A 12,364-nucleotide genomic window follows, 5' to 3' on the forward strand; every position below is an offset into this window, starting at 1 on the left:
GGTCTGTGTGACTGCGCCTGGAGGAGGCTCCGCCCGTAACTCACTGATTTATACAAACTGTTTAACAAAGATTTTCAGTATCTGGCGGTCAGCGTTGATATTGTCACAAATAAATGAACGAATAGGAAACACGGCCTTTCCTGTGTTGTCGCTGCTGCGGTGGTCTGAGTAACTGGAACCAGGGCGCTCCGTGGGCGGGACCGGCCGTCCGGCTGCCACCGCTAATATCGCGGCCACTTGTGGAGCTTCTCAACCCCAAAAACGTTTCGATTCGCCATCAACTTTGGTAAAACTGCCAATATTCACCGCTCAAAAGTGTATTTAGTGATTAAATAGCCTACAAAACCATTCGCCTCTTTCTCCGCTTCTTTCCGCTTCTCGCATGAAAGCTTCTTCTTCTTCGTGAGTAGAAGTCAAGCAGTCGTGGCAGACAGTGGAAGCGATGCTGCCCCCTGCACTTCCTGTAGTGCACTGCAGTTAGAAATAAACAACCAGAAATGTTCCTGATATGAAGACTGCTATCTCTCCCTTAATCGGCATCTATGTAACGGCGCGCGGTGTCTTCTGGGACAGAACATCTTTGGAAGTTCAGCTTCTGCGGGCTGCAGCTGGATGTACTTGAAACGTCTGTCAACGTTGACCACGTCGTGTGACTTCCGTAGTTCGGTGTGCGTGCTGTGGACTGGTACTTATGCGGGTCGTTTAGGTATGAGGACATCTTGCCTGCAACTACACACACATGCTCATTTCATAGTGTGTGTGCGGTCAGCGCTGACTTGTATTGAACATAACCGAGTCACAGGACCATCGCTGTGTGTGTGAGCTGGTCGACGCCAGGAGCACAATGGAAACAGCAGGACAACAGAGTGGACCTATTGTTTATATATGTGTGTGTGTGAGACCACACACAGTGTTCTGGCCTACATCGTGGCAACTGGATCAGGCAGGACAGACTCTCACACACACGGCTACAATTAACAAAACATTTTTGTTTACATAAAACATGTAGGAGGATCTGTCCTCACTGAGTTGGCTAATTTCTGTTTGTACAGAAGAACACCGGAGTGTTCAGGGACCTCAGCCCCACGTGAACACAGGTGTTTCAGGTTTCTCCTCTCAGGAGACAGTTGTTGTGACCGAGCGGCTTCAGGGGGTCACGCGCTACACAACGATCTGACAACGACTCTGTCACCAGACGACTCTATTTGACCTCCGAAGCGAGGAAACACACATGAAAAGTGACTCAGGAAATGACGTGAAACCACGTGTGAAACGGGATTTGTCTATTATTAAAAAGATAAACATTATAAACAGGGCTCTCAAGTTTCATCAGAAGTTTGGAGTGAGATGACGCGTGTTAGAGGAGGAGCCGCTCGGCCCCAGCCGATTCTCTCTCTTTTTACTAGCAGTTAGATTTTACCTATAGTTCAGATATACTTATATTTCAAAAATACAAATGTATCAAAACCCAAAATGAGCCCAATGAACAACAGTGCTGTACACAAATTGTAAAGGTAGTGTGCTATGCTAGATACCTGCCGTCGGCGAGCCTCTTTCATGCGTCGTTGCGTAGATCGATCCAAATCAGGCTTAGGATGGTGTAGTGTGAACTGGTTTTTACAGGAAACTTTTTTACTTTACTGGATTTGGCTTGTTAAGAAAATGTTTTCAGAGATCAGCTTTATTGCCAAATAGTTTTTACACATACAGTGAACTTTCTTTGGTGTCCAGCTGTGTAACAATAGACAAAAATCTATAGAAATATCCATCCATTAATCGCCAACCGCTTATCCAGCGTACAGGGTCTTGAGGGGCTGGAGCCAATCCCAGCTGACTACATAAATATAAAGATTTTTTAAAATAAAGACTGTGTGTAATATGGAATTTCTCAATTACACTGACATCCTTTAATTACTGTAACAATAAGCCAGAATATTTAATTTTAGGAGCTGGGCCTCACCAGGCTCTGCAGCCGATCGCTGTTAAATGAGCTGTGTTGGTTAACCAGCAGTAATAATGATGTTAACAATAATACTAATTGAATGAATGTTGTGGTTAAATGTTTGATGCTTCTGTTGGCGTCAGGACAATAAAACTCAGTAACACACGCTGAACAGAACAGAACAGAGGGCGTCGGTGTGTCTCTTCTCTTCACAGCACTACTGGAAGTTTACACTGTCTGTCAATGTGTTTGTTTAGCCTGGACCACTGAGCGTGAGCATGAGCGTGACTCGTGGTTTCACGTGGAGTGTGGCGCTCGTGTGACAGTGTTAATGAATGCTCATGACGTGCGTGTGTGTAGTTTTCCATCTACGTCCAACCTCTTTCTGCCACCGCTCTCAGCACTGTGTTCATTCACCACAGTTTCTATTAATGGCACTAAAATAACTTACTGATTCGGCTCTTTGTCACGTTTTTAATTCAACTTTACGGTTCAAATTTTGTCCGTGAAAGAGTTTGAATACAGCATGAAATGTTTCCGGATACACTGGCAGATAAAAACATATTCATGTTCACTCACTCCTCATCCTCTTTTGGGTTTCATTCATCATACAGTTGTCATACAGACGTACGCTATGGTGAACAAGGGTCACATGACCTCTGCCTTCTCTGTGAGGACCCTTTCTGTTTCCACAGTAAGTTATTACTGAAAGTGGACGGGAGTGATGTAATGTCATTTATAGTTTGACCTTTTGGTGGTGACATTGCATATTTGTATTTGTGTCTTGCACGCTCTGTAAGTCCAAGAACAATTGAACCAAATCCAAACATCAGTCCTGAGGCTCTGTGGAGCAGTGGTCGTGTACTGAACTTATAGACAAGCACAGGAGGAGCAATTTGAAGGTTGTGGGTTCTAGTCCACCCAGCATTAGACTTTAAAGACAGACATCAAAGATATAATGTTCATTTAAATTTCAGGTTTAACAAGCTTTAGATACTCTGCCTGAAGACTTCCAGCCTTATTGTTAGATAGACATTGTGTCACTTTCTAACATCTTCTCTAGAGGGACTCGAATCCAAAACCTTTGGCTGCCCTCTTTTGTGCTTTTCTACAAGTCCGGAGACCCGATCTTTCCTCAGAACCACGTGCTCTGTTGGTATGGACCTATGAGGCTCTGTGGCGCAATGGATAGTGCATTGGACTTCTAGACAGAAACGAGAAGTGATTCAAAGGTTGTGGGTTTGAGTCCCACCAGAATCAACTGTAAATTCAATCTAGCAGAGTGCCTATGAATATACACTGTATGGATATTCCTGCCCATCATATTGGTAATTTAAAAAAGCACTTTGACGGTTAGCGCAATGCTAACATATAATGGGAATCACCATTAACGTGCTAAAGGACATTAGCATCGCAGTCACGATAATATAATCTTAACATAAACTACACATTGAGTGATATACTGTGCAAATACTTAAAGTACATATGTTTGTGTGTGAAATAAAAAAAGAGCTGCTAACCACCAGAGTCATGCTTTAGAGACAGACATCAAAGATATATTGTCCATTTAAATTTCAGCTTTGATGAAATAACTCAAACGTTCTCCCTGCCTTTTCCTCTGAATTTGAACTTTCGAGCTTGTCGTCAGAAGTGAACCTTTTTTTGATGACACTTTTTATCACACTTGTGGCCAAAGCAAGTTTTCGTTTTGGCGGAGGGGACCGCGGGTTGATCTAAATCACAGTGCTTTACCAGACATTCATCGCACCTTATGACTCTCTGACACACCAAGATTAGATTGGAGCCATTTCACAGTGTGACATGACATTACATTTCAAAGTGGTTGTTTCTTACAAGTCTAGCAGCATAGACAGTTGATTTAGTATAGTGTCTGTGTGTATAGTGTGGTGTGCAGAAAGCTTTCTTGGAATCTATAATGGCAGACTCTAGCGGGACTCACAACAACCCATGATCTTTGAATTACTACTTCAGTGATTGTCTAGAAGTCCAACGCGCTACCCATTGTGCCACAGAGCCTCTATAAAGCTGAATTAGTCAAAGATCCTTTGCTGTAAAGAGTCCTTTTATCATCTCTAAATCCCAAATGTTGAGACTCAAACCCACAACCTTTGAATTACGTCCTCAGTGTTAAGTTAGAAGCCACAGAGCCACAATTCCCCTGGAGAATCCATCTGTAGAGGCAGACAAATCTCAGGTTAACGTTCGTGAAACTTAGCAAGATAGATATTCCTGTGTGTCTCTTATGCAGTAAATTAAATAGCTGAGTTAACCCGAATCGGTAAAGCTGGATGTGAACCGCCTGGGAGGCGAGTCTGAGGGCTGAAACCCAGGAGGCCTCCCTCTGCCAGTGACCTCATTTAAACATGAACCCCAGCAGCAGCAGGAAGAATGTAAACACACATACAGATAGTATGCAGCGGTTCCTGGCTGCGTGTTGTAGCAGCGATATTTCAGGAATCTTTGTGGGCTCATTAAAGCACAACTAATAATTCTAATTACTTTCATCAGAATCTGTAATTACTGTCATCAATCTCCATTTTGTCTGCTTTACTTTTCAATTGTGCGTTCCTGTTGGTGTCTGAAGCACTAGGGCTGGTCTCTGCTGCATTTTCCTCTATAAAGCGCGACTCTGGTGGGACTCGAACCCACAACCTTTGAATTACTTACTGTTAACTAGAAGTCCAACGCGCTGTCCGTTGCGCCACAGAGCCACAGCTGTTGCGCTCAACCTCACAGTGTGGAACAAACAAGCTTTAGATACCCTGCCTGAAGACTTCCAGCCTTATTGTTAGATAGACATTGTGTCACTTTCTAACATCTTCTCTAGAGGGACTCGAATCCAAAACCTTTGGCTGCCCTCTTTTGTGCTTTTCTACAAGTCCGGAGACCCGATCGCTCCTCAGAACCACGTGCTCTGTTGGTATGAGCCCCTGTGGCTCTGTGGCGCAATGGATAGCACATTGGACTTCTAGACAAACACGAGAAGTGATTCAAAGGTTGTGGGTTCGAGTCCCACCAGAGTCATCTATAAATTCAATTTAGCAGAGTCCCTATGAATATAAATTTTTCCATGACACTGTATCGATATTCCTGCCCATCATATTGGTAAATAAAAAAATTTTTAAAAAGCGCTTTGACGGTTAGCGCAATGCTAACATTTATTTATTTATTTATTTAAACAGGAAAAGATTAAGAGCAATCGGGCCTGACTCAGTATAGAACTGATTTTCAGCAGGTTCCTGTTCTGCAGAACATGAATACCTCAAACACAACAAAACTCCAAGACCATACAATAACAAACACACAGCAACAAGCACACAAACTACGATAGTAAAAGATATAATGGGAATCACCATTAACGTGCTAAAGGACATTAGCATCGCAGTCACGATAATATAATCTTAACATAAACTACACATTGAGTGATATACTGTGCAAATACTTAAAGTACATATGTTTGTGTGTGAAATAAAAAACAAGCTGCTAACTTCACTGGCTTGATCTGCTCCTCTAGTGCTTCAGTACTTCACCCAGACCAGCTACAGCAACCACAAAGGGTCAAAACTCAAACCCAAAATTCCCAGTGGCCTAAAAACACACTTATCACTTGGTGGAGAAAGGGCAGCACAACACTGTGTCACTGAACAGTTATCAATAAAATGTGATGTACATTTGTATTTGCAATTTGTATTTTCAGCAAAGACATTCAGGGAATTTGCATTTTTATGCGCTTTCATAAAGAAATGTTTGCATAATAATTTAAAGTTTTATTTACAGACTGAAAAATGTGTGCTTCAGAGTTGTGCTGTTTTATAACAGTTTGGATTTGCAGGGAAGAAATTGAGAAAACTTTTTCACAGGAATTTTGTATTCATAGTTAGACAGATATGGTGATGTATCATTTTGGGATTGTCTAGCGATATTTAGATTATCGCAGAATTGCTGTATCGTGATATTATCGTTATCTTGAGGTACCCTGGGATTCCCACCCCTGATTCAAATGGTAGGATTTCAGATTGAATCAAGCCCTTCATGCTAAAGTAATACATGATATAGTCTATGACCCATTCTCAATGTCCACACTCACAGACTTTAAGGTAGGTTCCCGGTGATGTCTGTCCCACTGTCAGATCGTCATGTGCACGAGCGCTCTCTCGCAGACATTTTGAGGCTTTTTTGTACCCTTATTTTTACAAGTTTATAAATTTCTTCCTGAGGGAATTGCCCACAATTCATAGCATTGTGACATGAAACACGGGGGTTACCGGGGGAATGCTGGAAGTGAGAGTAAAATCGTGGCAAACCCACCTTATAAGACGAAAAAAGACGAACGGTAAACAAACAAGCATGGGAGGAGCAACGAACCCTGACGTTATTCTGGTTAGAAAAAAAGTTGGCATGGGTTTAAGATGGTATATAGAACACATGAAAACAGATGAAGGTAATCACCATATTACACACCTACTTTATTCAATTATTTATTTTAGTTTTTGCTTAAGGATGCTGTGCATTGATTATTGTCAAATATAGATAATTATTCTAAGAAACTAAAAAACATAAAATAAAAGTGTGCAACATGTTTCAGTCATCAAGGTGATAATGTGGTAAAGATCTGGTATGAATGATTTTGTTAATCAACATTTAACATAATACACAAAGAGCCATCATATGTGTTGTGTTGCTTGCAGTGCACTGTATTAATCACACATTCCTATGGAAGGGGCCCATTGTGGGCAGAGAGCCTCCCTCATACAGGTGTGCTCTCAGTCAGACGTACGCTCTGGTGAACATGGCTCCTTAAATAAGTTATTACTGAAAGTGGACAGGATGATTGAAATGCGATTTATAGGTTTGACCTTTTAGCGGTGACATTGTATTTGTGTCTTGCACGCTCCCTGAATCCAAGTACAACCCAAGCAAATCTGGCGTTCTGGCAGCAGGCTCTGTGGTGCAATGGATAGTCCGTTGGACTTCTAGAGAAGTGATTTATAGTTTATGGGTTTGAGTCCCACCAGAGTCATACTTTAGAGACAGACATTAATGTTATAAGATCTATTTAAACTGTAGGAATCCAGGTCGAGATATCCCCTTCATTCAAAATTAAGCGGCTTTCTCCCACCCCTTCACTTTAAATGTTTGTATATTATTCTTTTACTTTTGGTTCGAGTTCCTCTAAAGGTGAACTTCAGAACTCGTCACTGACTAAAGGCAGCAGTGAACCTTTTTTGGTTGACACATTTCACCTCACTTCAATTGGCTCTGGTGCACGATGGACACTGGACCTCTAGTTAAACTCTGAAAAAGTAATTCAAAGGTTGTGGTAGTTTGACCTTTTGGTGGTGACGTTGCCTGTTTGTGTCGCACACGCAAATAAATGTAGAATTCCAACAAATCCCTCAGTCCCTTACGAGGCTCTGTGGTGCAATGGATAGAGCGTTGGACTTCTAGACAAGCAGGCGTGATTAAAAAGTTGTGGTTCGAGTCCCGGTCTTTAGGCAGCAGTGAATCTTTAAACTGATCCCAGGTTATATTAACAAATTATAAAAAGGTTTCTGTTAGCAGTAGTGTGGAGGGAGCCTCAGTTTATTCTTGGTGGGCTCACAGCGTCAGACTTCTGCTCTGGCCTCCGACCTCTGGCCCTTTGACTCCGGCTCTCCGGTGATGTTGTAATGTGCTCTGGGAGCTGGTTTCCAATCTGGAGCTCAGTGGAAGTGAAACTGTCGGGTCAAAAGGCTCAAGTGGAGAAACCGGATTGTGTTTGACGGCTCTGCTCAATTTAATGAAACTGATGACTGTGTACAGTCTGTCCGATTGCTGTGGCAACAACACGCACACTCACTGACCCCGCTGTTGTGACGTAACTGAGAGAGTTGGTCGGCTGCCATCGTCAGTCACTGGGATGTGTGTGTGTGTGTGTGGGGGTAATTTGGCCAACCTCATCATCACCTACCAAGGTATTTCCAGGTGCATCCGCTTCAAACACACCTCATCACACACACACAAACACTGCAGTGTGTTATGTGTGTGTGTGTGTAACCTCAGTGTAACCTCGGAGTTGGTTAACCACAGCGTTGGACCTGATCCATCAAATTTTCTCTCTCTCCGTCCTGCCTGTTCTCTCAGGGTCACTCTCTCAGACCTAATAAGTTTGATTGATTGAAGTGAGCTTTCTGTAATTCAGACTCACTCACTTTTTCAAACCCTGTCTCCAAAACGAAAAGAAGTAACCTGTGACTGTACTTATTTTACTTCTTATAGCATTTTGACAGAGAGCACTACAAGGCTGAACTGGAAAGATGTGGTTTTGCTTGTGTGGTCAGTTCAGTTGGTCTAGTGTGAGTTTACCCCCCATAACTTCCAACTCTGGTGGGACTCCAACCCACAATTTTTGTATTTCTCCTTTATGCTCAACTTGAGGTCCATTGTGCCATAGAGATGCTCACAAGTCTCTGAGCTAGAGTCCAGGTCAAGTCTCAAGTCTCTGAGCTAGAGTCCAAGTCAAGTCTCAAGTCTTTGAGCAAGAGTCCAGGTCAAGTCTTAAGTCTTTGAGCAAGAGTCCAGGTCAACTCTTAAGTCTCTGAGCTAGAGTCCAGGTCAAGTCTTAAGTCTCTGAGCTAGAGTCCAGGTCAAGTCTTAAGTCTCTGAGCTAGAGTCCAAGTCAAGTCTCAAGTCTTTGAGCAAGAGTCCAGGTCAAGTCTTAAGTCTCTGAGCAAGAGTCCAGGTCAAGTCTTAAGTCTCTGAGCTAGAGTCCAGGTCAAGTCTCAAGTCTTTGAGCAAGAGTCCAGGTCAAGTCTTAAGTCTCTGAGCTAGAGTCCAGGTCAAGTCTTAAGTCTCTGAGCTAGAGTCCAGGTCAAGTCTCAAGTCTCTGAGCTAGAGTCCAGGTCAAGTCTCAAGTCTCTGAGCTAGAGTCCAGGTCAAGTCTTAAGTCTCTGAGCTAGAGTCCAGGTCAAGTCTCAAGTCTCTGAGCTAGAGTCCAGGTCAAGTCTTAAGTCTCTGAGCTAGAGTCCGGGTCAAGTCTCAAGTCTCTGAGCTAGAGTCCGGGTCAAGTCTCAAGTCTCTGAGCTAGAGTCCAGGTCAAGTCTCAAGTCTCTGAGCTAGAGTCCGGGTCAAGTCTCAAGTCTCTAGAGCTAGAGTCCGGGTCAAGTCTCAAGTCTCTGAGCTAGAGTCCGGGTCAAGTCTTAAGTCTCTGAGCTAGAGTCCGGGTCAAGTCTCAAGTCTCTGAGCTAGAGTCCGGGTCAAGTCTTAAGTCTCTGAGCTAGAGTCCAGGTCAAGTCTCAAGTCTCTAGAGCTAGAGTCCAGGTCAAGTCTCAAGTCTCTGAGCTAGAGTCCGGGTCAAGTCTCAAGTCTCTAGAGCTAGAGTCCGGGTCAAGTCTTAAGTCTCTGAGCTAGAGTCCGGGTCAAGTCTCAAGTCTCTGAGCTAGAGTCCGGGTCAAGTCTCAAGTCTCTGAGCTAGAGCTAGTGTAAAAAGATAAACACATTTTTTGGTGACATTGCCTATTTGTATTTTTCTCACACGCTCCGAAAATCCAAGTAGAAGCAAATCTGCAGCTTCAGCAACAGGCTCTGTGGCGCAATGGACAGCGCATTGGACTTCTAGAACATGAGAAGTGATTCAAAGGTTGTGGGTTCGAGTCCCACCAGAGTCGCTCTTTAGAGACAGACATTAGAGATATAAGGACAATTTAAACTGTAACAATCACACGTTTTCCTCAAAAACAGGAAACCCCTCAACAATTGAGCAACTAGATTTCAACCTGCAAACCTGCACTGCATCTGTCTTGTATGACTGACCCCCTCCTGACCCACATCTCTCAGTCGTTCAGCAGACAGCTGCAGAAACTCTCTTTAAGCACAATGGTTTAATTGGGTCAATCTGTGTCACTGTATCAATGACTTCCCAGGAGGCCGTTATCCTCCAGTGGACACACAAACACACACACAGCAGTTAAGAGAAGAGACCACATTCTTGTCTTCCAGCCAGACATTACATATGTCCTCACTCTTTGCACACAAGAAAAGAGAGAATTCTTTCGTACAGACCTCCTCTTCTCTCCCCTGTTAAACACAGACACGTATGAAGGTTTTCACCTCCTGCCTCTTTGTGTGTTGAGTCTCTTTGTGCCGCTGCTGTGCTCTTATGTTGGGAAGAAAAAGAAAGGCTGCACTGGGATGTTAGGAAACAGTTTGTGAGGCTGTTCACAGCTGGCATTAACATGCGTCCTGGATTATCTACTCACAAGTACATCAGTTCACACCTGGCGGTAGGATGAGTGAAATAAATCATTTCTGTTCGCAAAGACCAGGCGCGTTGTTGTTTTTAACCTGAATTTGATGAATTTACTTTCACACCTGAGCTGTTTCTCAGTCTGCGTTCTTGTCTGTTCTTCTGTTCTTGTGAAACGTCATCAGTCGCAGCCAAAGTACTGTTCCAATTCAAAAGTCCGCATCCAGCCAGGTACAGTCAGATACCCGGATGTGTTCTCGCTCCACCTGTTTTACCGAGCCTGCGTGACTTGTGTGGACTTCGGATAGCCGGATATCCCAGAATGCATTTCGCAGCCAAAAGGCGGAAATGTTGGAGGAGAAAACTCACAACTGCAAGTTATAATACTGCTGTTCTTGTGTCACATATAGTAGTTTTAAGAGCTTATTTAAAAATTTACTATGACGTTTTCGGAGATGTGGGGTCCCGCCCGCAAACGGGTCCGGCCGTCAAGTTCGCTGCTGTTCCAATTGCTGAATGACGGACTGCGTGCTCCCGTTCCTGGGAGTTTGTACTTCCGAGCTGAACTTTAAAGTACAGAAGTCCGAACTTGGCGAACTCGGTATTGAGAAACAGCCCTGTACTCAAAGCTGTCCACTTGTGATTAGATCACCAAAGTCGCACGTTAATGCAAGCTAACCGTGTTTTCTCATCGTTCTTTTCCTCCAGGTTTCTACTTCCTGTGACATCATCGCATCATGCCTGAAGGGTCACGGCGTGGCAGTCAGAGATCGCCTAGCAACACAGGTAAGGGGTCGGGGCTTGCAGTGTTAGAGAAGTTCACATTAAAAGTCCAGCTTGTAAGTTTTAGTGACATCTAGTGGTGAGGGTTGTGAATTGCAACCAGTGGCATTCACGTGCTCCTCGAATGGTCCCAAATCGAAATTGTTCTTCCGACTTCAGGCAAAACTGCTGTCAGTCAAATTAGACTTGTTGAAACTCTGGCTGGAAAAGAGCCACCGGAGCACCGGGAGGGATCCCGGCGGACGGGTCGCTTGGTGGCCGCTCGAGCAGCTCGTTACAAAAACAAAGACAGATGCAGCGTCAGCAGCTGGAGCGGTGAGACAGAAGACAGCAGGGAGAAGATAAGGAGGTGTGTGGGTTTGGCGAGCTGGCTATTCAGCTATATGAGCTGTTTTTTGTTGAAACAGCTCCTATAGCTCATAAAATCTACGTGCTCGTCAATTTCACTTTTCCTCTGACCAATCACAGCCTGGATGGGGCGGGACATAAAAATGGTTTAATGTGCTACAGTAAACTTTCAAATGTTGAACTCATTCTGCATGAATGGTTCTGATTATTGCTGAGATAGTAGCATTAACAAATAAAGAGACCAATGTAGGCCATTTATCTTGCACCAAGATTTAATAAATAAAAACAACTCAAACATGAAACTGCTGTTTTGTCCAACTGGACATTATATTATACTTGTGGTGAGCTAAATAGAGTACTATTATATAGAATGACAATGCATATAGTAAAATCAAATAGTTAATATATTAACATACTATAATGTTAGATTAAAATTGAACTTGTAATCTAATGTTATAATATTATACTATCCATGTTGTGGAACGAGCCTGCAGGATGTGTGCTGCTTCTAGCCTTCTGCTGAGAGCAACACGTTCCCCTGGTTCTGTTTTACTGAACTTACTATAACACTGTTCACTAGTCTTGTTTCCATCAGCTGTGGGTTGTGTGGGACCTGCTGGTGGATCGTGAATCCGTCCCTGGTTCAAAAAGTACACAAGCACCACAGTAAAGTTTTTTGTGATGAGAAATTTTAAGGCCAATTCAGTACAGTACAGATCCAAGTGTCTTCACTTCCAGTCCTCTAATGGTTTCACACCACAGCTGAACACAAGGAGAAGGAGCACACACGTAGAATAAATATGTGTTTAATAAATAGTTTGTTACTTGAACATTTTTCACTGAGCTTCTAAATTTCTTTGTGTGCTCCTTGGGAAAAAGGTTAGCGTAGAGCCCTGAAAATATGTACACTCACCTAAAGGATTATTAGGAACACCTGTTCAATTTCTTATTAATGCAATTATCTAATCAACCAATCACATGGCAGTTGCTTCAATGCATTTAGGGGTGTGGTCCTGGTCAAGACAATCTCCTGGACTCCAAACTGA

At 43.3% G+C, this 12,364-nt stretch overlaps 1 protein-coding gene and 3 non-coding genes across 6 annotated transcripts in view; 3 read left to right on the forward strand and 1 right to left on the reverse strand.

The window, feature by feature from the left end:
* Window positions 1-4,587: 4,587 nt before the first annotated feature.
* On the reverse strand, window positions 4,588-4,674 carry trnar-ucu. Its single transcript is given in 2 exon segments — window positions 4,588-4,623; window positions 4,638-4,674. It is a non-coding gene; the product is annotated as a tRNA-Arg (tRNA).
* Window positions 4,675-4,897: 223 nt separating this feature from the next.
* On the forward strand, window positions 4,898-4,987 carry trnar-ucu. The gene is given in 2 exon segments: window positions 4,898-4,934; window positions 4,952-4,987. It is a non-coding gene; the product is annotated as a tRNA-Arg (tRNA).
* Window positions 4,988-9,522: 4,535 nt separating this feature from the next.
* On the forward strand, window positions 9,523-9,609 carry trnar-ucu. The gene is given in 2 exon segments: window positions 9,523-9,559; window positions 9,574-9,609. It is a non-coding gene; the product is annotated as a tRNA-Arg (tRNA).
* A 1,284-nt stretch (window positions 9,610-10,893) lies between these two features.
* plekhg2 (pleckstrin homology domain containing, family G (with RhoGef domain) member 2) overlaps window positions 10,894-12,364 on the forward strand; it is a 111,612-nt gene continuing 110,141 nt past the window's right edge. For all 3 annotated transcript variants that reach the window (XM_046073374.1, XM_046073376.1, XM_046073377.1), the window contains exon 1: window positions 10,894-10,973. In XM_046073374.1, coding sequence (XP_045929330.1) covers window positions 10,925-10,973 — 49 coding nt within the window. In that variant the 5' untranslated portion in view covers window positions 10,894-10,924. The remainder of the gene's footprint in view (window positions 10,974-12,364) is intronic.

This window comes from Micropterus dolomieu, linkage group LG17 (assembly GCF_021292245.1).
Source record: "Micropterus dolomieu isolate WLL.071019.BEF.003 ecotype Adirondacks linkage group LG17, ASM2129224v1, whole genome shotgun sequence".
Taxonomy (NCBI): domain Eukaryota; kingdom Metazoa; phylum Chordata; class Actinopteri; order Centrarchiformes; family Centrarchidae; genus Micropterus; species Micropterus dolomieu.